The following is a 27,271-nucleotide window of genomic DNA, read 5'->3' as shown; positions in this document are numbered from 1 at the left end:
GCCCCGCCGGCTGCGAGCTAGAGACCCCCGCGCGTAGTGAGCCAAGCGGGCGGCTGAGAGTGAAGCCCGATGCGGCTGGTGCTGCGCGGCACGGCCGAGCCCTGAAGAAGCGGCCCGCGCTCACGCGTCCCCCGGCGCCTCGAGCGGCCGCTCCGCACGGCCCAGCGTGATCCTGCCGGGGCAATGAGCGTGCCCGAGACGCCGGGGGAGATGGAGCCGGCCGGGGAGGAGGAGAGGCAGCCACCGGCGCCCGAGGAAGAGGACGACGACGAGATGGCAGCGGCGGTCCCGGCCTCAGGGCCGGCACAAGGGAGGAGTTCCTCCTCGCGGGAGGATGAGGACGACCAGGAGGAGGAGGAAGAGGAGATGGTGGTCGGGGGCGGTGGCTGCAAGGAGCAGGAGTTGACCTATGAGCTGCGGCAGGGCTACCGCATCCTGGGCGAGTTCCTGCAGGAGAAGCACCGGGGCCTCACCGCCCCCTTCTTGCAGCCCTTGGGGGGCGTTGCCACCGGGGAGGATGAGGTGGCCGAGGGGCCGCGCAGCGGCGGCAGGGGCGGTCGCACTCTCCCGCAACAGCTCGGGCAGGGCATGTGTCTGCTGAAGATGGAGGAGAAGTTCGCCAGCGGCCGGTATGGGGGCATTACCGAGTTTGTGGCGGACTTCAGGTTGATGCTGGAGACGTGCTACCGCTTGCATGGGGTGGACCATTGGGTCTCCAAACAGGGCCAGAAGCTGGAGATGATGCTGGAGCAAAAGTTGGCGCTTCTCTCTCGGTAAGTGAACCCCGTCCCTGGTGGGACTGATGGAGTGACACAAACAGTCTCGCACGTGTCCGAGGATGGGTTGGGCCAGGGTCGGGGGGCGTAGCGGTACAGGTGCTGAGCTGGTGTTGGAGAGCCCGGGGAGGAGAAGGAGCAGCCCTGAGTGGGGGGCTCGTAAGGGTGTGGTGGATGTGGGAACCCATGTGTAAAGCTGAAAGGGAGCCCAGTCCTGAGCGCCGAAGAGCAGGTAAAGTCAGTAGATACAAAGTAAAATGATGCCCATGGGAAGAATTACGGGGATAGGGTAGAGGAAAAGTTTTAGTGGGTTAGAAGATGGACCACAACTTTTAGACAGTTTTAACGTGACATTAAAAAAGTTTTTAGGATGAAATATCGTTAGAAAACTGTGTTTTGCTCATGTAAAAAGGTGGTAGTTTCAAACCAAAAAATGTATAGTTTCATTACCCATGTCGGCCATCGTAAATTTATGGATTGTTTTTAAATGATTAATAATTACTCTGGCGTGTTCCTGATCTTTTCTCTCGGCTTCATGAGCAGACTGAATTTTTGCGATAATAGTGGATGCATGAACACAATTTTTTAAAACGTTTAGACATTTATGTTTACTAGAAATCATAGTTCAGGTGGCACTGTGCATATTCAGAGTCCGCTGTTTTTCTTTAGTGAGAGGAAGTAATGTAGCACAAGAGGTACTAAAATAAACGTATTTATAATCATATATTTGATGGGAGCCAGATTAATTTCTCAAGTGAAGCTCTTTAGTAATAGAAAAATAATTGAATGTTGGAAATGGTAGTTGAAGTGGAATACTAGCTTGGTTTTTTAAGAGCTGAGTGAACTTGAACAAGCCACTTTACCTTTTTGGCTTCAGTTTCCTCATCTGTAAAATGGGGATAATAATAGTACCTGATGGTGTTACTGTAGGATTAAATGAGTTAATAAATGTGAAGTCAACAGTGCCTGTTCCATAGTTAGATATAAGTTATTACCATTACAGTATTAGTAATTAGTAGTTGAATAAAATGAATATTTTCTTCATATCTAAAGCTGGGCATTATACTAGTGCTTTTATGGATAGCTCCTGAGAAGTTGTAGATTTTTGCTCCTTGATTTATAATGGTAATTTAAAAATAACCTAATGTGTCAGTGGCTTCCCATATGTTTTCAAGACTATCAGTGACTTCTTTCACTGAAAGCAATAGTTAACATAGTGCTTGAATCAGTAAGGGGTCCCTATTTAAGGAATACCTTCTTGAATCCTTTCATAAAGTAGAATTCATAAAGTAGAAAACAAAAAGGCTTACTTTTAATACTTTAGTGATACTGTACTTGTGTAGTGTATTTATTGTTCTTGTCTCCACAGAGTCATTATAGTTATGACTCTTAAGAAAAACAGTCCATTCACATGTCATTATTTTTAAGTAGTAAAATATACTCCAAATTGATGTCACAAGATTTTAGATCTGGGAGGCACCATAGAATTCATCTAGTCCGAGCATCCAATTTTATAAATGTGGAAACAGGGATTTAGAATGAGATGAGAGAATGGTTGCATGAAAGTGCTAAGAAGTATCGTATTGGTTTGGATGAATTACAGGTGTTTTCAGAAGCATTGTGTGTGTAAGAAATACTTCTTGAGTCCTACAAAAGAGGGAGATTATTTCTGTTCTTCATAAAGTTAATTTCTGAATGCTTAGAATGATTCCTGGTGGCTAATGCTCAGAATACTGTATTCCCATATGATCTAATAGCATCCATACTTAGAAATTAAACTTAAAACATTCTGTTGTTTATAAACATAATAATGTATTTCTGATATTCTTAGCTCAAGAAAGATAAAATTCTTGCATTTTAATAGCAAAAAAATGATATGATGGTCTCAGATAAAGTTTTGAGTCCCTTGCTTTCATTTTATTTGATGTATATAAACATTCTGTACATAATGGGTTTGCCAGACCATACTTATCGATACTAGGAATTCATTTCTTTTTCTGTAATAGCCTAAAATCTGAGTTATTACTAAATAAATACTTTGGGATAATTTTGAGAAAAGCATTGGTTATAACTGTTTGGTATACAATTAAGATACATAGAGATATATGTTTCAGAACAACATTCCATAGACTGGCCACATGAGTATGATTTTCCCCAGTTGACTCAAATACCTTATTTGTAAATACATGGTATATGGTGTTTTAGTAATAAAAAATCACCCAGATGTAATTTAAGTTTTGTTTTATATATATTTGTAAAATATTGAATTAATTCTTAATTTTAGATAATTGTATAGAGAACTTTACAGCTGCTCTAATACTGCTGAGCTTTCATAAGTATTTTATGAGCAAGAAATGAGGTACATTAGAAAGATGCCACATTATCTTAGAGCAGCCCAATGGCATTAGTACCCTGGACTGTGGACACAGTGTTTAATTTGAATCTCAGTCCATACATTTGTACTATGGAAGTGTTAGTTTAGATAAGTTGATTGTACAAATATGTGAGTATCTGCCAAAGTTAGACATTCAAGTCCCTGAGATCAAAAGATAAGTACCCTGCCCCTAAGTGGTAGGGAAACAAACTTAAAAAGATAATGATTCTAATAGTGGACATATAAACAGGTACAAGGGGAACTTAAGAAGGAGACCTAAGTCTGAAGGTGGGGGGATAGTAAGTGAGAGGAGGAAATGAGAAGGGGTAAAGAGATTAGGTAAAAGTTATATTTTAGAAGGGATCTCATTCATTTATTTGAAGCAATTGACAGAAATAGCAATTAGCATTAGAAGTATGGAGAAGATCATCTAAGTGAAAAGGAATAAAAAATACTTAATAGGAAGTTATGTGCAGAGCTGTAGAAACTGTCAAATATAAATAAGAATTTTTGACTCCTCCACATTTTAAATAATGTTGTATTTGAAAGCTTTTAAATTTTAGAATATTGTTGAAAGCTTTAAGAATATTGCTATGAAGCCAGAAGATGGCTTTTCGTAGTTTTAAAAGATTGTAGCTATCAAAGAGTTACCACCTGGGACCCCAACAGAGCTGAACTTAAATTTTTAATTTTGGCCATTTAAAATATACTTTGGCAAAACAAACAAGCAAAGGAATTTATAAAAGAGACAAACCAAGAAACAGACTCTTAACTATGTAGAATAAACTGATGGATACTAGAGGAGAGGAAGGTGGGGGGAATGGTTAAATAGGTGATGGGGATTAAGAAGTATACTTATGATGAGTACTAAGCAGTGTAGAATTGTTGAATCACTATATTGTACACCTGATCCTAATAGAATACTGTATGTTAACTATACTGGCATTAAAAAAAAACAAAAAATAATGTTTTGATGAAAATCATCTGTAACATTTCCATGTTAAAATTATTTTTGATTTCTGAACTGACATGCTGTTAAATGGTATGTGTAATGGGCTTAAAAAATGCTTTCTTAAAATACAGCTGAAGGTTATTTAGTTTCGTGATTGCTTTTTGGCAGAACGTTTTTTCTTGGGGATGAGAGTACAACAGCATCATCATGAAGCCTCAGAAATGTAAAAACACTAGTGGCTTCCAAGTACAAGTACTGAAATACAAATAAATTTTATAGACCAATTTTAATCACTTCCTAAGTGATTAAATTTTGAATTTTGTTGACTTGCTTAAGATCAAAATCCAGAAATTAATTGGGAGTTTAGATGGGATGCTTCTTTCTCCCTAGTAGCCGAACTTCCCCCACTTCTACTGGATTCTGTAATTCTATCTTTTTAATGTAAATCTTTAAAAATTGGGGACCTTTGGTAATAGAATTTGGATTTACCTCTTGTTCAGAACTATAGAATGTTAGACCTTGATACTCCATGTAGTTCTATTTATTACAGTTGCCGTTCTAAAAAAAATAGTTGGGTTATTTGGAGAAGAGTCAGAAAATGTTCAGGTGCACTGATAAAAGGATGAGGGATTTTAATTAACAAGACATTTATTGAGCACCTGGTTTGTGTTAGGATTTAGGGGACAGTTCCTGTCCCCAAAAGGTTTAAAAGGTGGTACATGTACACACAATTATAATAAAAGGTTAAATATATTAAACTGTGATTCTCAAACTTGTGCCATTGTCAGACATCTGGAAGTCTATGGTACTATTTGCAGAACATTGAGAAAATACTGATAAATTCTATTTAATTATATCATATGATTTTTTGTTAGGGGTCCAAAAGGTTTAAAACAAATTGTGGGAGGAAACCCTTAATTGAGATTCTATCTAGTACATTCGTTTTTTTCCCCCCTACAAATGGGGAGAACATAATCACTTTTGCATTTTTGATGGTACATCTTGGCTTACTCATGAAATCTAGAAGGATAGGCTGGGGCTAATTAAGGAGGACCTGGAATGCTTGCTAAGGAATTTAGAATGTAAGCAGTGTAGATCCATTACAGGTTTTAGCTAAGGGAGTGACATGATTTTACTAGTATTTTGAGGGTTGAAAGCTAAAATGGAAAGAGATGAAGAAAGGAAACTATTTAAAAGGTTATTGAGTTAATCCATCACGAGATAATAAGCAATAGGAATGAAAAAGCGAGTGAGGCTATAAAAGAGGTAAATTCAGGAGGTGCAAGTGGTTAAATGGCAAGTTGTTGGATTTGGGGTATGAGGGAGACAATGGTGTACAAAATGAACTTGAGCCCAGGTGATGGTGATGCTGAGAGAACATGAGGAATTCGTTTGAAGATACGCACCTGAGAATTATTGGAAGGCTGAGATAGAGCTCAGCAGTGTGACTAGGGTTAGATTAGAGATGTTTAATTAGGAATTAATCTGTAGAGGGATGGTGGTTGAAGAAATGGGAGTGAATGAGATTGTTGAGGACAGAGTAGTGAAAATACAAGAGGACCAAAGACAGAACTTTTTGTGAGGGTTGACTGCCTTCAAACTGGAAAGATGAACCTTTAGAAGAATATGATTAAAATCTGTATAATGCAGCTAAAAGCTGAAATAATTAAGGAGAGGCAAGTAATAAAACTGAAAAGAGTTCATTCTGGAATAAGTAAAAGGTATTATATGGAATATAGTAAATTTATAGACTATTAATTTAGGAGATTTTGTTCCACTTGTTAATTTGAGAGTGATTTAGATTTAATACAGTAAAAATGTCCTGATAGGTTCAAGTATGTTTTGCCTTATACCCTGTTTCTCATTGTATTTATTTGTGCCCTTTTATTTATTTTTATTTCTAAGGAAAAAAACTAGGGCAGGGGGGGAGTCATGTTTCAGAGAGATTGGGTCCCTTCCATAGTTGTATTTTAACTTTCAAATCATTTCTAGGCTATCTTCATAAAATTAGAGGTGCCCATAACAAGTAACAGCTGTTTTTATTTCCAAGGAACTTGCATAGTAATATGAATCTTTAAAATACGTATTGAATTACTTGAGGCTCTTCTTTTTTTAATCGGGATAGACTAATAAACCCCAGTGGTAGTATTATCTGTCACCATGCCCTTTGTTGTATCATCTTCCACTTGGGACCTGTGAGTGTTCCAGAATGAACTGTGCTTAAAAGGTGGTATATTAGGGGCACCTGGGTGGCACAGCGGTTAAGCTTCTGCCTTCGGCTCAGGGCGTGATCCTGGCATTATGGGATCGAGCCCCACATCAGGCTCCTCCACTATGAGCCTGCTTCTTCCTCTCCCACTCCCCCTGCTTGTGTTCCCTCTCTCGCTGCCTGTCTCTATCTCTGTCAAATAAATAAATAAAATCTTAAAAAAAAAAAGTATATTAAATATGTTCACTTTGAAAAAAGACTTAGGAACACCAACAAAGTGTTAATAGTGGTTATTGCTAAGTAGCAAGATTCTGGGTATTTTTCATTTTCTTCTTTTAACTTTTCTGTATGTCTTAGATTTTTCACAATAAACGTATTACTTTCTGGTTAAAAAAAGATTTTATTTAAAGGAAATTAGTATTTATGACTTTGTTAAAAATTTGTATCACTGAAGTTGTAAGATAGTACATTCAGGTAAATTGTCATAATGGGGTAGTGGAACTGGGGTGGGTGTTTTTAATTTTCCCTTCCACTCCCGATTTCTTGTTTACAATGACCATGTATTACTGTTGTTATTTTTGTAATACCATTCAAAATATAAAATATATAGAATTTGTAGGTGTACTTTTAAGGACTTGGAATAGTTAATGGTAAGAACTCATTCCAAAATTTTACATTTAAAGCTTTGAGTACAGCCATCTATCTTAAAATAACTTCACAAAAATAACTCTTCTGATAGCTCTTTCATATTTCTTTAAGTGTTTTAGTATGTCTGGAAATTCCCACTTGTTCATTTCTGTGTAGGCTTCCTATTATAAGATAAAAAGATAAGAATACAATTGAGATAAACCAGTTTAAGGTAAAACTGCTTGATTATAAACCTCTTGCTACAATTTTGTAAGTACTTTACTAATACTGCTCTTCTGTGAGTACTTTACTCATATTGATTTTATGTTTTTAAACTGCTTTTCAATTTCAGTGGTAGATTGTTTAACAAATATACTAAGGAACACTAAAATTCTGCTAAATATATACTTCCCAGTGAATTCAGGGGCTTTTCTCCTGTTTAAGGACAAAGTCCACTTCATTTACATTGAAGGATAGAAACAGACCATCTGAAAAACTTACTACATAGAAATGTTTTCCCATAAAAACAGTTATAAATATAGATTGTTTCCGTGTTAGTTTATAAGCTTAATTTTTTATTCTTATTTTAATTTTTATTTTTAAAGTATTTATTTGAGAGAGAGAGACAGAGGGGGAAAGCACAAGCAGGGGAAGTAGCAGAGGGAGAGGGAGAAGCAGTCTCCAGCTTAGCCGGGAGCCTGATGCGGGGCTCGATCTCAGGACCCTGAGTGGAAGGCAGATGCTTGACTGAGTCACCCAGGCACATCCGTAAGCTTAATTTTTTAAAATCTGGATTACTATAATTGAAGGATAAAAATATTAGAATATAATCAATAAACAAAATTGAAGATATATTTTATATTTGTCTTGAATACTTGTGCTTGAGGAAAAGCAGGTTTAAATTTGACTCTTCCTACAGATAAACTCATTTCCTGACTTGCTCACTTTCTTTTCTGAGCTACGTTATTTGCAAGTCTTTCCTAAGCATCGTATCTAAAGTAATATTCCTCTCCCCAGTCATTATCTATCCCCCTTAACCTCCTTGTTTTTCTTCATAGCATTTATTGTAACCTAACATATATGATTTAATTACATATATCTTTTTTCAATTTTTTTAAAATTTAAATTCGATTTAGTTAACATTATAGGCTATTATTAGTTTCAGGGGTAATTACATATATCTTTTTCTCCTCTCTTGGTAGAGTGTAAAATCTGTGAGGGCAGGGACTTTTTCTGCTTGGTTTGTTGCCATTTGACTTCTATAAATGTTGTCTTGCAGTTAAGCAGTACATGGTTATAAGTTCTAAAGGTCATTTGCAAAGGTTTTGGGGGCTTATCTCTCAAAGGGTGTTTCCTAGATCCCCAACATTAGAATGGTGTTAAAAAGCAGATTCCCTAGCTCCAGGATAGCATATTTAAATCTGTTAACTCTGAATCTGAGTGGAGATAAGGAAATCTACCTTTTTAATAAGCTCCCTAAATGGTTTTTATGTACAAATATAGTTTGAGGACTGTTGCTTCAGGATATAGTAACACTGTGCATATTTGATTTCTCCTCAGAATTTAGAGTAGTCATTGAAATATTTAGCATGGTTTTTATACTTGTCAGCCCTTATTTGCATTGCAGTTTGGGTTATGGTTGAAATGAAGGGAAGGCAGGAGAGAAGTGAGAGGAGAGCCCTGTACTCATGTTTTCATGTGGAATACAGTTTGCAGAAGTATCTGAAAAAAAGTGGGTGTGTCGGGGATGGGGTGAGGAGATGATACTAGATTTATTATTCCTCTGAAAAAGAACGGAGAGACCTTGAAAGTTATGAGTTTGTCACAGAATATTACACAAAGCAATTTCTATTTTTAGATTTTTTTATATTAAAACAAAACCTTTTATTAGAGTATTTCTAATATACATGAAAGCAAAACAATATTTGAACTCTCACATGCCTATTACTCTGTCCCCTATAATATTTATTCATGGCTGGTTCTGCCCCATCCATACCCTCTGTATACCTCCCTTCTGTATTATTTTGAAGCAAGTCATTGACAACATTCTGTAAATGCTTCAGTTTGTAACTCTCAGAGATGAGAACACTTTCATTTATAATGTAACTACAGTACCATAAAAAAACAAATTCTTAATAGCATAATCTAGTGTTCATATTTCCAATTGCTTCAAAAATCATAATTTTAAAATTTTTATATTGTTTGAACATGATCCAAATAAGTCCACACGTTGTGATTGGTTCATATGTCTCTTAATTTATAGATTTCTCTTTCTTCTGTCTCTCTCTCCTTCATTCTTGCATTGATTTTGTTGAAAAAACCAGGTTATTTGGAGTCTTCTAGTCTTGGATTTTGCTGCTAGCATTCCATTCTTTTGTCCTCTGTATTTCCTATAAATTGGTAGTTCTGGAAGCGCCATCAAATTTAGAGTTTTTTTTTTTTTTGAGGCAAGGGTCAAGACTACTTCCTAAGGTAATGATGAGTTTATTAGTTTCGAGTTTTGCCTTTTAAATCAATTATGAATTATTAGATTTAGCATGATGGCATAATGTAATTTTGCTGAATTTGTTAAAGGAGTAATGAGTAGTGATTTTATAAGGTTTTGGGGGTTTTTTTCTTCACAGTTAAAAGTCATCTATTAAACTTTATACGACAAGTAATTTTTTCTCAGTTTCTTCCTCTCATGGAGTTTAGAACATGAAAGTAATTTCTAGAGCAAGCTACTTTATATATAATCTGAGAAAATAGAGTTTAACTTAGAATCATATTAAAGCATTAATTCTAGGAGTACTTTTACTACATTGGGCTAATTTTATGATGTTATGTTAATATAACGTCAATATTGTTAAAAGTCTGAAGTTAAAAAGACACTGGGTTTTATTCTCATCTGTTTGCATATCCGTTTAAACGTGTTTGTCTGATCTTATATATCAGCTTTGGACGTGAATACTATTCTTTGTGTTTCTCATTTGATCTTTGGGAGCAATGAAAAGAGATCCAAGGTAAGCTATTGTAGCGTTGCTCTGCACTATGTCAGATAAAGTATTATATATTAGTTGACCTCATATACTTTTGGTTGATTTTTAAATTTTGTGTTTCTCTTTTTGTAGTTCAGTATGAGTTCCAAGCCTTTATAAAATGTGAAGTTTTTAAACCGGAATTCTACACGCCCCCCCCTCCCTCCATATAGTATGCAAAAGAGTGTGTGTGTTTTTGTGTATATTTTAGTTTTTCTAGGGAGGTGTATATTTTAGTTTTTCTGAAGCCTGATACAGAATTAATTGCTTTTTCCTATGTACTTCATGATTCTTAGTTTTGCGTCTGTTTATAGCATGTAAGAAAATTACGTTAGGGATGTATCTGGCTCTCTATCTTATTGCACCTTCCAAGAAGGCAAAGAATATGTTTTATCCACCATTGCATCTTCAGGGTCTGGGGCATACATAATAGTTGTTTGGTAATTCTTGAATTAATGAAATAGATGAGCATACGAAAATGAAATATTCCATTACATCAAGTCAAAATTCCTGCTTGTTTTTAAAGACACAACACAATTGTCCTCTCAAACTTCTTTGCCCATCTCTTCCTTCCTCTTCTTTTCAGCATGGGTTAGGTGTACTCCTCTGTTCTTACAGGATACACCTTTTGGATTCATATGGTTTGTACTGAAGTTTTTGAATACTATGATATTGAAGTTGTCTGCTTGCATATATATTTGACTCATTAAATTTTAGGATTGTCTTATCCATTTTTGTGTCTCTAGAAGTTGGCTCTTGAAGTGGGGAGAAGCTTAATAGATAATGGTTAAGTTTAATGCAGATAACCATATCTTCTCTTAAAGGATGGATACAGTATTTAAAAGCATAGTAGAAAGTAGCATGTGGTTAGTGTAGTAAGACAATTATGTTCAGCGTGTATTTACATTGCTTATTATTTGATAAGGCACTGTAGAGGGAGGGATTCAAAGATGAATATGGAAAGATAGGAATTGATAAACTAAGTTGCTGTAAAGGTCATTCAGGCAACAAGAATAGAATATTCAAAAAAGTGCAAAGGCAAAAGCCACAGTAGGTAGTTAGGAAATGGCCAGTAGTTTGGCTACAGTGTAGTTATATATAGAAAAGTAGTGACAGGTGTTAACAGAGCGGGGAGCAGATTATGGAGCCAGATCACATAGGGCCTAATATGCTATGCTAATAAAGAGTTTGATATTTCAAATTAGTGAGTTATTAAAAGCTTTTAAGCTAGAGAATTACAAGGGACACTTACATGACATGAATTAGAAAAGAAAACATGTCAATTTGATCTTTTTCTTTACCTTAACTTTTGGCTTCTCTTAATTTTGCATTTGACTTTATTTCTCTTAAGTCACAGATTTGGTGGAGGATTATATAGAAATATATCTGGAAAAAATTGTTTTACATTAAGCAGAAATCCAAGAGTAATGCTAGAAAGAAGAGAAGGACAGTACTTTATTTTTGCCAATAATTTAGATAAGATGCTATATTTAAATATCTAAATAATGTTAGGTTGGACGTGTTTCTTTAATAGAATAATTTCAGTCTTCTCCCAGTTCACAGAGAAAAACTTATGTGCAATACAGAATTCTACCAATTTAAGTTATTCTATCTACCAATTTAAGTTATTCTTTTTTTTTTTTTTTTTTTTTTTTTTTTTCAAAAGGGAAAAGAAACCGGGAGTGGGAGAGGAAGAAGCAGGCTCATAGCGGAGGAGCCTGATGTGGGGCTCGATCCCATAACGCCGGGATCACGCCCTGAGCTGAAGGCAGATGCTCAACCGCTGTGCCACCCAGGCGCCCCCCAATTTAAGTTATTCTATCTACCAAGTTATTTCAACAATTTTGTTTGCCAGTAATCAAAGAAAAAAAAAGAGTATGACAAATATAATTAATAAATTGCAAACACATATTGACAGTATTAGCTGGTTATGGTTAATTTGACAGCTTGGTTTTTATACCAAATCTGTATGTGTAATGTAATTATAAGAACATAATCCCAAATAAATGACATGTTAAATAAAAGGTTTTAAGAAACAATTAAATATGGCAATATTTCATGGTGATCCACAGAGTACTGAACAAGTGTGAGAACCATTTATATCCTCTGGTTTATCTGAATCCCTGATTATGGTGCAATTGTCAGTACTTTAGTTATTTCCTCTAATTACTAATTCCAGGATAGGGAATTTGGTTGGTAGCGAGATTTAAAGTCAAAGGTTATTGGTTATATTTAAGTCTTATTTTAAAACAAGTATCATGGCGGGTACCTGGGTGACTTCAGCTCAGGTCATGATCCCAGGGTCCTGGGATGGAGCCCCACATTGGGCTCCCTGCTCAGGGGGGAGCCTGACTCTCCTTTTCCCTCTGTCTGCCACTCCCCCTGCTTGTGTGTTCTCTCTCCCTGTCCCTCTCTCAAGTAAATAAATGCAATCTTAAAAAAAATAAAACAAGTATCATGGCAAGAGCACATAGACTATAGGATAACTGAGATCTATTTTAATTCTTTAATAGCATAGCAGTTAAAATCTTTTTTCTACTAACAGTTAAAATTTATTCATTTCTTTCCATATGCTATAAATACTCTGCCAAGCATGCTCTTTGAAGAAGATTTGGAAAAAACAGAAAATTGTCAAAAAATTAAGATAAAAAATCACCCATCCCATCAGAGAGATAATCACTTGGTAGCCGTCTTATCTATATCATATGTATTGCTTACTCACACACAAAATTTCAATACAAAATTTGGATTTGCCATATCTACAGTTTTATATCCCTCTTATCACCTATTAGATTTGATTTTACTTGTTAATCAAATGTTACATGTGAATGTTGTTACATATGAGACTGTACACTAGCAGGATAACAACAGTAAGATCTTGTAATGTGGTTTTTGTTTTGTTTTGGTTTTTGGCCCTGTAGTTGTTTGTTTTTGGGGTTTGGTGTTTTGTTTTTTTTTTAATTATGTTATGTTAATCACCATGTGGTATATCATTAGTTTTTGATGTAGTGTTCCATGATTCATTGTTTGCGTATAACACCCAGTGCTCCATGCAATACGTGCCCTCCTTAATACCCATCATTGGGCTAGCTCATTCCCCCCACCCCCCTCCCTTCTAAAACCCTCAGTTTGTTTCCCGGAGTCCATACTCTCTCATGCTTCATCTCCCCCTATGTTCCCCCCTACTTCATTTTTCCTTCCTTCTCCTAATGTCCTGTAGTTTTTTCTTCTAAAAAGTTATTTTTTTGCCATATGGATTAGCTGTCTTTTGCTTTGTTTGGCTACCAATAGAAAATTACAGACCAACTTCAGTAAAAATTAGCCTAACTCATTGACAGGTAGGTTGAAGTCATCAGTCATGCCATGATGAGTTTGTAAGATTTATAGTAAGAATATATCTTAAAAATATATTTCAGTATTTCTAATCACAGAAGTTAGCTAGCTTTCTAGTATCTTCATCACTCTACTATATTTTATAATTATCCTTTTCAACAGTACTTGTGATTAATTTGCCAGTCTAGAGCAAGTAGTAGAAATAAAACCTGTCTTGACTGCCTTTATTTTTTTATTTTTTATTTTTAGTTTTTTTAAGGATTTTATTTATTTATTTGACAGAGACAGCCAGCGAGAGAGGGAACCCAAGCAGGGGGAGTGGGACAGGCTCCCAGCGGAGCACGGAGCCTGATGCGGGGCTCGATCCCAGGACTCTGGGATCACTCCCTGAACCACCCAGGCGCCCCTTGACTGCCTTTAATACACAAAAGCCCAGTAGAACTTCTGAAATTACACTTTATCATAATTTTAGTAATAGTTAACATATATTAAGTGCCACTCCTTGTCACTGTGTTTAAAGGGCTTTATCAGTATGAAATTATTTAATCCATACAACTCTTGAGGTAACTGGTGATTTATATAACCTATTTTACAAATGAGGAAAGGAGGCACAAAAATTAATTCACCTAGACTAGTTAGTGGAACCACCTGGATTGGAATCCAGACTCTTTGGCTCCAGAACCCAGGTACTTAATCACTATGCTGTGATGCTTATGAACAAGGAGCTATAAGGATTGAGAGAAAGGAGCCTTTCTACCTGAAAGAGAGACTGGAGAGAAAGGGATCATAAGGGATTTCAAGGAGGAAGGAACATTTAGATACCTGTGGTGGTAGGATTGATAGTATTTGCAATAAAATTATTAAAAATGATTATATGTGTGAAATATGTGAAAATCTAAAGGAAATAGTTGAGAAGTCTCTACACTGTACATGGACTTTGTTTAGCTATATAGTGGTTAGTGTGTGTTTTAGTAGTTTATTAATTTAAAAAATAAGTATATCTGGTGGGAAAAATTTAACGTATGTAGGTAATACAGACACTAAAAATGTCTCCTTCTCTCACCAGTCCCCTGCTCCTCTACTATTAAGAAACTACTACTGTTACTAGTTTCCTTTCTTCAATTGGGTGTCTCTTAGCCATCTCAAATTTTAACGTATTCAAAACTGAACTTGTAGTTTGTTTTGTTTTTTGCTTTTCTAAGCCTATTCTTACCTTCTCAATAAATTACTCCACTGTCCACCAAGTTGCTTTGGCGAAAAAACTAGTTTTTGTCATTGATATTTCCTTTTCATTTATTTCTCATATTAAACATATCAACCAGTTGTGAGCCTTCTTCCTTAAAATTGTGTTTTAACTCTTGCCTATCCCTCTCTGTTTCTCACCACTTAAGTACGAGTCATTATCATCTCTTGCCTGGAATACTGTTGTAGTTTCCTGACTTTTGTTTTCTTTATTCTGCTTTTTCCTCCTAGAGTCTCATTTTCTACTTAGCAGCCAGAGTGAACTTTTAAAAATGTACATACATTAAGAGAAGTCATTATCTTGCTTAAAGTGTTTCATTGGCACTTAAGCTATAGTAAGGAGTTTGGCTTACCATTTTACATACCTACAAAGCCATTTCTCACCTTAGAGCCTTGATATTTGTTCTTTTATCTAGAATACTCTGTCCCCAAGATTGTTTGGTTTGCGTGTTTGTTTTTGTCATGGCGGGCTGCTCCTGTCAGTTCTTCAGAGAAATTGTTCTTGACTGTCTTTCACAGAGCTTATAGTATGTAACTTACAGTTAGAACTGATGCTTGTATATATGTATTTGTTTACTCACTTTTCGTATCTTACTCATTTTGTCTATTTTCGGTGAGGATAGGAATCTTGCCTGTGTTCATCTTGTTATAATTGTTGCTAACACCTAGCTAACACCTAGCCCACTACCTATAAGTACTTAGAAATGAATGACTGAACAAGTGAATGGATCTGTCTGGAGTTTGTTTTGATCAAGGCGTAAGGTTGAAATCCACCTTTGTTTTTTCTCACATTCAGCCAGTTTTTGCAGCATTATTTTTTCCATTGTTGTCTTATACATTTTTTATAATACATGACATTCGTGGTGTGTTTGGATCTATTTTTTTTTAAGTTTTTATTTAAATTCCAGTTAGTTGGGGCACCTGGGTGGCTCAGTCGTTAAGCGTCTGCCCTCGGCTCGGGTCATGATCCCAGGGTTCTGGGATCCAGTCCTGCATCAGGCTCCCTGCTCTGTGGGAGGCCTGCTTCTCCCTGACCCACACCCCCTGCTTGTGTTCCCTCTCTCACTGTCTCTCTTACTGTCAGATAAATAAATAAAATCTTTTAAAAAAATAAATTCCAGTTAGTTAACATACAGTGTAATATTAGTTTCAGGTTACAATATAGTGATTTAACACTTCCATACATCACTTGGTGCTTATTACAAGTGTACTTCTTAATCCCTATCACCTATTTAACCTATCTCCCTGCCTATCTCCCCTCTGGTACCGTCAGTTTGCTCTCTACAGTGAAGAGTCTGTTTCTTGGTTTGCCTCTCTCTTTCTTTCTTTCTTTTTTTTTTTTTTTCCTCTTTGCTCCCTTGTATTGTTTCTTAAGTTCCACATGTGAGTGAAATCATATGGTATTTGTCTTTTTTTTACTTAGTTTGCTTAGCATAATACTCTCTCGCTCCATATATGTTTGTGCAAATGGTGAGTTTTCGTTCTTTTTTATGTCTGAGTAATATTCCCTTGTATATATACCCCATATCGTCTTTATCCATTCATCAGTTGGTGGACACTTGGACTGTTTCCATAATTTGGCTATTATAGATGATGCGGGCATAAACATAGGGGTGTGTGTATCCCTTTGAATTCATATTTTTGTATTCTTTGGGTAAATCTGTAGTGTTGTAATTGCTGGGTTGTAGGGTAGTTCTATTTTTAACTTTTTGAGGAACCTCCATACTGTTTTCCAGAGTGACTGCACCAGTTTGTATCCCACCAACAGTACAAGAGGGTTCCCCTTTCTCCACATTCTCGCCAACACCCATTATTTCTTGTGTTGTTGATATTAGCCATTCTAACAGGTGTGAGGTGATCTCTCATTGTATTTTATGATTTGTATTTCCCTGATGATCAGTGACATTGAGCTTATAAAACTCAACACTCATAAAATGAATAATCCAATTAAAAATAGGCAGATGATATGAATAGATACTTTTCCAAAGAGAGCTTTTTGCCTAAGGTCAGGAAGAAGACATGGGTGTCTAACTCTCAGAACTTCTATTGAACATAGTACTGGAAGTCCTAGCCACAGCAGTTAGACAATGAAAAGAAATTAAAGGAATTCAGATCAGCAAGGAAGAAGTCAAACTTTCACTATTTGCAGATAAGATGGTACTATATATAAAAAACCCAAGAGACTCACTGAAAAACTACTAGAACTGATAGACCAATTCAGTAAAGTCACAGGACACAAAATCAACATACAGAAATCTGTTGCATTTCTATACGCCAGTAGTGAAGCAGCAGAAAGAGAAATTAGGAATCAGTTCCATTTACAATTGCATAAGACACCATATGTGTACTCTGTAATCCCCATCACATATTTCACCCATTCCCCCACCATAACCATAAGACACTTAGGAATAAATGTACCCATACGACACCGAAAACCGTAGGACACCTAGGAGTAAACCTAACCAAAGAGGTAAAAGATCTGTCCTCTGAAAACTATAAAACAATGGTGAAAGTAATTGGAGATGACACAAAGAAATGGACAGACATTCCATGCTCATGGATTGGAAGAACAAATATTGTTAAAATGTCTATACTACCCAAAACTATGTACAGATTCAGTGCAATCCCTATCAAAATAACACTGGCATTTTTCATAGAGCTGGAACAAAGAATCCTTAAGTTTGTATGGAATGATAAAAGACCTCGAATAGCCAAAGTGATCTTGCAAAGGAAAAGCAAAGTTGGAGGCATCACAATTCTGGATTTCTAGTTATAGAGTTAAAGTGATCAAAACAGTATGGTACTGTCATAAAAGTAAGCACATAGATCAAGCAAAGCAGAATAGGAAACCCAGAAATGGACTTAAAACTTGCATGGTCAGTTATCTTTGATAAAACAGGAAAGAATATCCAATGGGAAAAAGTGAAATCTTTCCAACAAATGGTGTTGGGAAAACTGGACAGCAACATGCAAAAGAATGGAACTGGACCACTTCCTTATACCATATGCAAAACTAAATCTACATTCAAAAGATCTAAATGTAAAGACCTGAAACCATAAAAACCCTAGAAGAAAACATAGGCAGTAACTTCTTTGACATCAGCTGTAGCAACTTTTTCCTGGGTATGTCTCTTCAGGCAGAGGAAACAAAAGCAAAAATACACTTTGGGGACTATATCAAAATAAAAAGCTTCTGCACAGCAAAGGAAACTTCCATCAATAAAACTGAAAGGCAGCCTACAGAATGGGAGAAGATATTTGGAAATGACATATCTGATAAAAGGTCTGTATCGGAAATACATAAGAATTTATGAAACTCAACACCTAAAGAGTAAATAATCCAGTTAAAGACTGGGGAACACATGAGCAAACATTTCTCCAAAGAAGATATCAGATGGCCAACAGACACGTGAAAAGATGCTCAACATCGCTGATCATCAGGGAAATGTGAATCAAAACTATAATGAGATATCATCTCACACCTGTCAGAATGGCTGAAATCAACAATGCAAGAAACAAGTGTCTATGAGGATGTGAAAAAAGAGGAACACTTGTGCACTGTTGGTGGGAATGCAGACTGGTGCAGGCACTGTGGAAAACAGCATGGAGTTTCCTCAAAAAGCTAAAAATGAATGACTGGGATCCAGGAATTGCTCTACTAGATATTTACCCGAAGAATACAAGAACACTAAATGAAAGGGATACATGCATCCCGATGTTTATACCAACATTATCTGCAAAGCCAAATTATGAAAGAAGCCCACGTGTCCATCAACTGAAGGATGGATAAAGAAATACTGGTATAAATCTACAAGGGAATATTATTCAGCCGTGAAAACGAATGAAATCTTGTCATTTGCAATGGCATTGGATGAAGCTAGAGGGTACAATGGTAGGCAAAGTAAGTCACTCAGGAAAAGACAAAGACTGTATGATTTCACTCATATGTGGAATTTAAGAAACAAAACAAGCAAAGGGAAAAAAAGAGACAGACTCTTAACTATAGAGAAGAAACTGATGGTTATCAGGGGGAAGGTGGGTGGGGGAATGGGTGAAGTATGTGATGGGGATTACAGAGTACACAGGATAATGAGCACTGAGTAACATATGGAATTGTTGAATCACTATTTTGTACACCTGAAACTGATATAATAGTTAATGTTAACTGTAGTGGAATTCAAAAAAAACGTAATAAAAATATCTTTTGAAGTTTAAAATAGGAGATCATTTGGGAAGAGTGATTTCAGTAGTGTAAGTGCAGGCAAATGCCAGATTGGAGTGTGAATGAAACATGAAATGGGTTGGGAGTTTAGATGTCACTCTTTACAAGGAATGTTGTTGTTGTTGTTTAAACATTTTATTTATTTTAGATGGCGTGTACAAATGGGAGGAGCAGTGGGAGGGAGAGAGGATTTCAGTCTCAGGGCTTCATCTCGTACCCTGAGATTATGACCTGAGCTACAACCAAGAGTCTGGTGCTTAACTGACTGAGCCACCTATGGTTATGGTTGGTTTTTAAGATAAACTTTTACATGTTTGTATGATAAAGACAACTAGCACGTAGAGGTTGAAATTACAGAAGGTAATAAATGAAATACGAATTCTGAAATGAGAAGCACATTTTTTCACTGCAATTTAAAGTAGCATTTAGATAATTTTGTTCTGCAAAAAACAGGAAATGGGAGCTGTTCCGTAAAACTAGTCATGCAGCTCTTCCATAAAAACTACCAGTTTTTCAGGGTGCCTGGGTGATTTCAGGGTTGGGAGTTCAAGCTCTGCATTGGGCTCCATGCTGAGTGTGGAGCCTAATTAAAAAAAAAAAATGCAGAAAACCTACCATTTTCTCTGTGAAACAAGTGGTAGGGAAAGTCAGTTACTAAGTTATGATGGGTAGTGGGGTGAAGCATTTGAATAATGATTATGTTTTGAAATTGCTGTTATGGAGTATCATTGAGGGAGTTGACCTTTAAAAAGTCCTCTTAGGTGGGGTTGAACTCAGTTTGGTTACACAGGTAACCGTACAAGGTGGTGATTTTTCCTGCAGTGCTTAGGAGTGGAGGTATTAGGAATGAAGGAGTTTTTGGCTGAGATGCAAGAAGGAAATGGAATGCCTGAGACAGATAACTGGTTAAGAGGTTTGTCATGTGTGATGGGTTCCAACTACTTGTCTATATGAATAGCTAAAAGACACTGAATTATATTAGAGCAAATGAAGCAATCAAATAAGGGATTGGAGATCTGGGTGACGTGATGAGTTTAAAATGTGGGGGTGGGAGGGACTGCCTGGGTGGCACAGTTGGTTAAGGGTGGGACTCTTGGTTTTGGTGAGGATGTGATCTCGTGGTTATGAGATGGAACCTTGTCTGGGCTCTGCGTTCAGTGTGGAGTCTGCTTGAGACTCTCCCTCTGCCCATTCCCCCACCCTTACTTTCTCTAAAATAAGTAAATCTTTTTTTTAAAATGTGGGGGGAATAAGTAACAACTGGAAGAATAAAACGAAAGAATATCAAGTGAGAAATAAATTTCATAGTCTGATAAATGCAAAAGTACTTTTTGTAGGTATGAAGACTTCTTTTTTCTGAAAACTTTTTTGGGTATTTGATACAGCTGAATCTGAGAGCAGTGGTTTCCAAACTTTTGTGATCTGGTTTCCCAAAAGAAAGTATTTTGAATATGTGCCCTCAGTGTATCTACATTTATTTATCCGTCATTTAGTCGTATTCTGTACTATTATATTTTATATATTGTAAAATGTTATAATTTAGGTACTTAAACTCGAGAGATTAAGCATATTTTAAAAATAAGTTTTAACATTAATGTTACAAAACAGTGTGGGTGAGCACATTGTGATAATTAGTTTTGAAAATTTTGGTTTAATACTTGGCAATGGAGCTATTTGAAAGGTCTGTTTTATGTTAAGTTTATTTTTGGTGCTTGGTTAATGACTGTTGTAGTTCAGGGCTCATAAAGATGCATAAATCCAGGTGGAAGGGCACTGTAAGCTAGGCTGACTACATTGTGATGCTTATCAAACTGGCAAGCAAAAAATTTGTTTAAGATTGATTTATTTATTTGAGAGAGAGAGAGCACAGAGAGGAGCAGCAGACTCTCTGCTGAGTAGGGAGCCCGATATGGGTCTCGATCCCAAAACCCTGAGATGACCTGAGCAGATGCTTAACTGACTGAGCCACCCAGGCTCCCCTCAAACAGGCAAAAATATCTGTTGAAAATCACTAGTAAGAGTTGTCTTCTCTAATTTCAGTTAGTTGCTCTTGAAGATTGATACGAAGGTTCTGTTTTGCTGGATAGTTTTCATTTATCCCTCCAAATCTATTCTCCACCTTTGTGCAATGTGCTCTGTGTCCTCGGAGGCTGATTTCTAAGGACTGCATCAGCTGGTCTGCCTTGTGTTCTGGCTTCTGATTGGGTTCAGTAAGTGGGAGGCACTGACAGGAGAACAGAGAAGGTTGGGATATTGTAACAGCTTTCTCTTTGCTGGGCTACAGATTGTCAGTAACTGTGCTCCATCATTCTGTGGCCCTCTTCTATAATTATACCTTTCTTTGTTCCAGTACCTATCCCTTCTTTTTCCCCTTTTGGGCATAGAGTGATGATAGCTCACTAGCTAGCCCAGGAGTGCTTCACTATCCCTTTCTAGTTTTCCTTTAACCTTGGCTACACATTTGTGAATAGTCTCTTCGTTAAATATCACCTCATTTTTAGTTTATCTTGCCAGAATCCTGAGGGCTGTAATTGCATCTAAAATTTTTTTTTATTATTTATTTATTTTTGGATTTAAATTTTCCAGCATTAACCCAATAAATGGGTTAAAATAATGACTGAAACTCTTTATTTAGAATATTTTTAAACAGATTAGGTAATTGTTTCCAAATTTTAATTGTGCAGATACAATTTTTATACGTGAACATTTATATTATTTTGACAACAAAAACAAAAAAAAAATCACATAATAGGGGCGCCTGGGTGGTGTAGTCGTTGAGCGTCTGCCTTCGGTTCAGGGCATGATCCCTGCGTTATGGGATCGAGCCCCACGTCAGGCTCCACCACTAGGAGCCTGCTTCTTCTTCTCCCACTCTCCCTGCTTGTGTTCCTTCTCTCGCTGGCTGTCTCTCTCTAACAAATAAATAAATAAATAAATCTTTAAAAAAAAAAATCACATAATAATGGAAACCTTTTCAGACATCTGTTTTTAGTGGGGGAGGGTGGTGTTACTACATTTATTAGCCATAAGTAAAGCTTAATATCAACTCACTTCTTTACTACTTTAATAATTTGAAACAGAATTAAGCCTCTGAATTTTGAAATTTGGAATGTATTAGCAATACAGAAAAGACCTTCTATGCTTCAAAAAAAAAAAAAAAGAAAGAAAGAAAGGATAACTAAAACACCAGGAGTCAGTTGTAATTATTGCTTAGCTTTTGCTTATAGTTAGCAATCTGTTATTTTCAAACTATTGTCAGACTGATTTTATAAAATAATATTCCAAGTAAGAGGGAAAAAACCTTGAACTTTAGAAAGGGAGAGTTATTTTAGTGTATTTTAATTGTATATTAATTATCTGACAATTCTTATTTGGAGGTGAGACTTAATTATTTTTATCTTATTGCATTTTATTCTCTGATAAATGAAGCCCAAGTAGTCAGTAACAAATGTTCAATTGGTATTTTCCTACAGAGGAAATAGATGACTGGAATTTTTCAACTTAAATTTTATGTATGTAAATTTAAAATGAAAAACAGCGTGGTCTGTATCCTTACAAATATTGAATGCATTGGTGTTTGAGGCTCTCAAGTTACACCCATTAACAAAACAAAATCCTTATCTTCCTGGAGCTTTCATTCTGGTGAGATGGAAAATGACAAATAATAATTATACAATATAATGTAGTGATAAACAGGAAGAAAAAGAAGTGTCTAAGGGAACAAAGAGTGACAGGGGATCCTTTACTAGTTATAATGGTCAGGGAAGTCCTCTCAGGTATGCTGGCATTTGAACAGATTTGGATGAAGTGATAATGCCTAGCATACAGATATTGAAGGGAAAGTTCCTTAGATGAGGAATAAGGATGATCAAGGGCAAAGCTGGTGTTGGTGTGACAATAATACAGAGACTTTTGTGGCCAGGACACAAAGAGCTACGATGAGCAGAGTGGTAGAAAACGGGGTCTGGAGAGGTAGATACCGGTCATCCTGCACTAGATCTTTTAGGCCTTCAGAACTTTGGATTTTAAGTGTAATGAAAGGCTTTGGAGGAGACAGAGCAGGGGAATGACATGATCTGATTACCTGTTAAAAGGATGACCTGGGTTGCTACATGAAGTATAGACTATAAGGAGATTAGAATAGAAGCCAGAATGCCTGTCATGAAGAGATTGCAGTAGTCTAGGTGAGAGTTTGAATTTGTACGCAAACATACATACTATGTATGTTTACACATACATATACTTACATGTCATTACTTTTGGGTTAAAAGATATATTCAGAAACTGTTTTACATTCAGCAGTGTAATATGGACATCTTTTACAGTGAGTACGTACAGACTTCCTAATTCCTTTTGATGGATGGATGTTATTCCATGTTGTGGTATACATTGTTTAATCTGTGTATAAAAGGACATTTATGTTTACAGAACCGTAGTGTGCAAAATTCAGGATGGAAAGGCATTTGATTGTATTTCGTGCCATAAAGGTTTGTTTTATTGAACCTTAGCCTATTTTGTATTAAAGAAAGCCTATAGGAAAGCAGGAAATTTTGATTACAGGGTCAACTTTTAATTTACATAGAATTCATCCAGCATATTGAATGCTAACTTGGGATATTGACTTGATTTTGCCGTTGTAGAAACAACATGTTCACAACCTTCAGAGGTTCTAGCGTATTTTACAGAGGTAGAAGAGTAGATATTTTCCCTGATGCTTTTTATAATTAGCCCTATTTATAGATAGAAGTTTAGAAGTCAGGTTTTAATTTAGACTTAGAAACTTGGTAAGATTAACGTTTCTTTTTCCAGTGTAAATGGTTATTTCAAATTCATTAAAGGGATTTATGGATAATTAAATAAACTGCTGAGAAACTTTTTTATCAGTATTTCTGAGTATTAGATTAATATCTTAGTGCATTAATAGAATATTATAGGGTAGGGAGACATTTGTGTGACACTGAAAAGGGAGTCTTGATTCCTAGATTCTTTTTATATACCTTTTGTAGGTTTCCAAATTTGCAGTTACATATTGTAGTACTTAATATATTGTAATGTTTCATTTGTCTATAATTTCTTCAAAGTGTTTATGTACCATGAATTTTCTCTTCCAAAATGTGTTTGTGGTATTGTGCATTTTCCTATACCTACAGGTAGTATGAAATATATGAAGAAACGTAAAGATAAGCTGCATTTAATTTTGCAAACAATAAACTTTTTTTTTCCATTGAAGAGACAGTTTTTTAATTCTTAATTTCAATGTGAAAGATTCATATATTTCTTTTTTTCTTTAATTTTTTAATTTACTTGAGAGAAAGAGGGAGCGCAAGCAGCAGAAGGGACAGAGGGAGAGGTAGAGGGAAGAACAGACTCCCTGCTGAGTGGGGAGCCTGACCTGGGGCTTGATCCCAGGACCCCAAGGTCATGACTTGAGCTGAAGTCAGATGCCCAACCAACTGAGCCACCCAGGCGCCCCAAGATTTATATATTTCTTAAATGTAGGGAAGGGTCTGTCATTCAGACTAATTTTATGATATGGGTAAGGAAAATTAGAAATTATGTAGGGCAGATAAAAATCTGGAGCATAGCTAAGTAAGGTTTAATATATACTTTTTATATAGTTAGCGAAAGAGATTATTCTTAAGATGCTGGTGAATGGGGTTTATTGCTTACCCAGAAGATTTGACCTTATGAATTGACTTATTCTTCTCCAAGGCACTTGAGAGAAAAGACAACGATAGCAGTTACATCTAGAGGCTATTATGGATTGGAGGATGAGAAGGGAACTGCATGTACCTCAACAAGGCGTCGGTCAACACCACGAAGTTTGGCAGGCTTGACAAGTGGAGTTTTTGAATCTATAATGGTTCAAGTTTTGAGACAGGAAGAACAGCTGAGAGCAAAAGAAGAAAAAAGGTAAATGTTTCCAAAAAAAAAAGTCATTTTAAAATTTCTAGGAACTACTTTTCAAAGAGTAGCTGTATAATTTTTGTGTGCCCATATCAAATTTTGGGCCCATTTTAGTAGTGTTGCAAAATGCATTGTCACTCAAGTATGAATTCATAATGAAGTGTCAACAATTTGTTTAAAAATACAGTTTTAAATATCAAAACAAATTACTTTGAAACTATACACAAATTTTTACAAAAGATTTCATAACGCTTTCTAGATTTCTAGAAGTATAATCAAATGAATTATAAATGAAAATAGAAGTATTACTAAATTTTAGATTAGAAGAGTTTTATATAGATTTGCATAGCTTTAGAATAGATTCACAGACTTTTAAAATTAGGAGAAACTCCAGAGCTTAGTTCAAAATGACACATAGGTTCATCTCTGCCAGTTCCTCCATTGGTATTAATTTTTTGTATAACTCAGCCTATCCTGGGCTCATCAGGAAAGAATGTTGTGCTTAATTAGTGTTACCTTCTAGGGTCTGGGAGCATAGATTGATGGCATTTGTATAACATTTTATTTATAACAAAACAGACTAGGGTCCAAAGAGGTGATTACTCAAAAAAGACTGGTGATTTTAAGGTAAATCAAATCTCAAACTCAAACCATATTAGGAGTGTTTGCTAATGCAATAGGGAACTACTGATGCTACTCAACGGCAATTTGTAATATGTCTTTGTTACATTCATAGTAATAAATTTAGCTTCCTTTAATATTTGTATGATTAAAACAACCTTGAGACTTTCTCCCACCATACTTTTTATTCTAGTGATTGATTCAGAACCCACTGTGAAATATTTTTTTTCCTTTTACAAAACCTTATAGAGCTATTCCTGCTATAGGAAAGGGGATTTTATGAAAGGGGATAAAGATTAATCTGACAATAGTGTATCATAGATTGGAATGGAGAGAAAATGAAGAAAAGGAAGGCCTGTAGGAAGAAAGCTATATCTAGATCTTCAGTGCTGATGACCAGAGATATAGGGAGAGAGAGGTCAGATTGTTCTGGGAACAAGCAACAAGACTAAGTACTTTCTTTTATACTAGGTGTAACAAAGGAAGAGACAAAGATAAGTCAGGACATAGTTGAATTAATAGTTATAGCAGCAAAAAGAAAATAAGAAAGAATGCTTAACATTTATTGAACGTGATTATTTGCCAGGTTAAGCTCTAAGTATCTTACATGTATTTAACATTTATCCTGAAGCACAGAGAGATTAATTAACTTGCCCAAGGTTAGGCAATTGTTGAGTCATAATCAAGATTTTGAACCCAGGCATTTTGGCTCTAGAGCTTGTGCTCCTAACTAATACACTGTCCTTTTGACTTGTGATGTGATGGAACTATCAAAGAGAACAGAGGGGCCTGAATCTACAGTATGAGGAAAGATCAGTGAACTCTTTTTAGTGAGTTGTTTGAAGTGATGAAGGAAACATTTAAACATCCAAGTAGGAATGGATAGTAGAAAACTAGAAATCTAACTGAATCTTTTTCTTTTCTTCAACTTTATATGTTTGTATGTCCTTATGCTTAACGTCAAATAAACATAGATGAATAAGATATGGGCGAAAATCCTCCATTAAATGTCCTGGTGACTGTGATAATTTCATGGAGTAATACGAATTAAACTTTCTCTTTGGGTTTAGTGTTAACTTTTAATTTTTAAATTATAAATATTTTAAACATGAAGCAAAGAATCAAATTATAACGAAAGTCCACGTACCCACTACTCAGCAATTTTTAAAGAAATTAACATAGTTAAATCAGTGTTCCCTAGATTTTTCCTTTGCTCCCGGAGGAAACCACTATTCTCACTTTCTCATTCCCATGCATTTTATTATTGAATTTTAAGAATTCTGTTATGTATTATGGATGCAAGTACTTTGTCAGATATATATTTATTGCAAATATTTTCTCCTGGTCTTTTGCCTGACTTTTCATTGTCAGTGTTTTTTAAGAAATAGAACATTTTAACTTCAGGTTTATTCTTTTGTTTTAGTGTTTTGTGCTTTTTATGACCGAAGAAAGCTTACCCAAGATTATGAATTTTCTCCCTTTTTTCCCCAGAAATTTCTAAATTTTATTTTATTCATTTATTTATTTATTTAGAGAGGGAGAGAGAGAGTGGGGGCAGAGGGAGAGGGAGAGAGAGAATCTTAAGCAGGCTCTATGCCCAATGCAGAGCCCATGTGGGCTTGATCTCACAACCCTGAGATCATGAGCTGAGCCAAAATCAAGAGTTGGACACTTAACCAACTGAGCCATCCATGCACCCCTCTAAATTTTATTTTTTATGGTTAGGTCTGTGATTCATTTGAAGTGAATTTTTGTGTGTGGTTTGAAGTAAAGGTGAAAGTTTTTTTTCCATATAGCTAGTCCATTGTCCCAGAATCATGTGTTGAAAAAAACTATTCTTTCCTTACTAAATTAGATTTGCATCTTTATTGAAAGTCAGTTGAACATTTATTTATGAGTCTTTCTGGACTTTTATCTATAGGTCTATCCTTAGGCTAATACATTGACTTGATTACTATAGCTTTATAGTAAGCTTTGAAATTTGGTAGTAT

At 35.9% G+C, this 27,271-nt stretch overlaps 1 protein-coding gene across 1 annotated transcript in view; it reads left to right on the top strand.

Annotated features, from left to right (window-relative positions):
• Positions 1-27,271, top strand: part of KIAA2026 (KIAA2026 ortholog) — a 148,636-nt gene continuing 121,365 nt past the window's right edge. Inside the window, exons 1-2 of the mRNA XM_008689885.2 lie at positions 1-773; positions 24,465-24,665. Coding sequence (XP_008688107.2) covers positions 184-773; positions 24,465-24,665 — 791 coding nt within the window. The 5' untranslated portion in view covers positions 1-183. The remainder of the gene's footprint in view (positions 774-24,464; positions 24,666-27,271) is intronic.

Source organism: Ursus maritimus, unplaced genomic scaffold, assembly GCF_017311325.1.
Source record: "Ursus maritimus isolate PB19 unplaced genomic scaffold, ASM1731132v1 scaffold_17, whole genome shotgun sequence".
NCBI classification, from domain to species: domain Eukaryota; kingdom Metazoa; phylum Chordata; class Mammalia; order Carnivora; family Ursidae; genus Ursus; species Ursus maritimus.
This window is presented reverse-complemented; position numbering and strand designations above follow the sequence as displayed.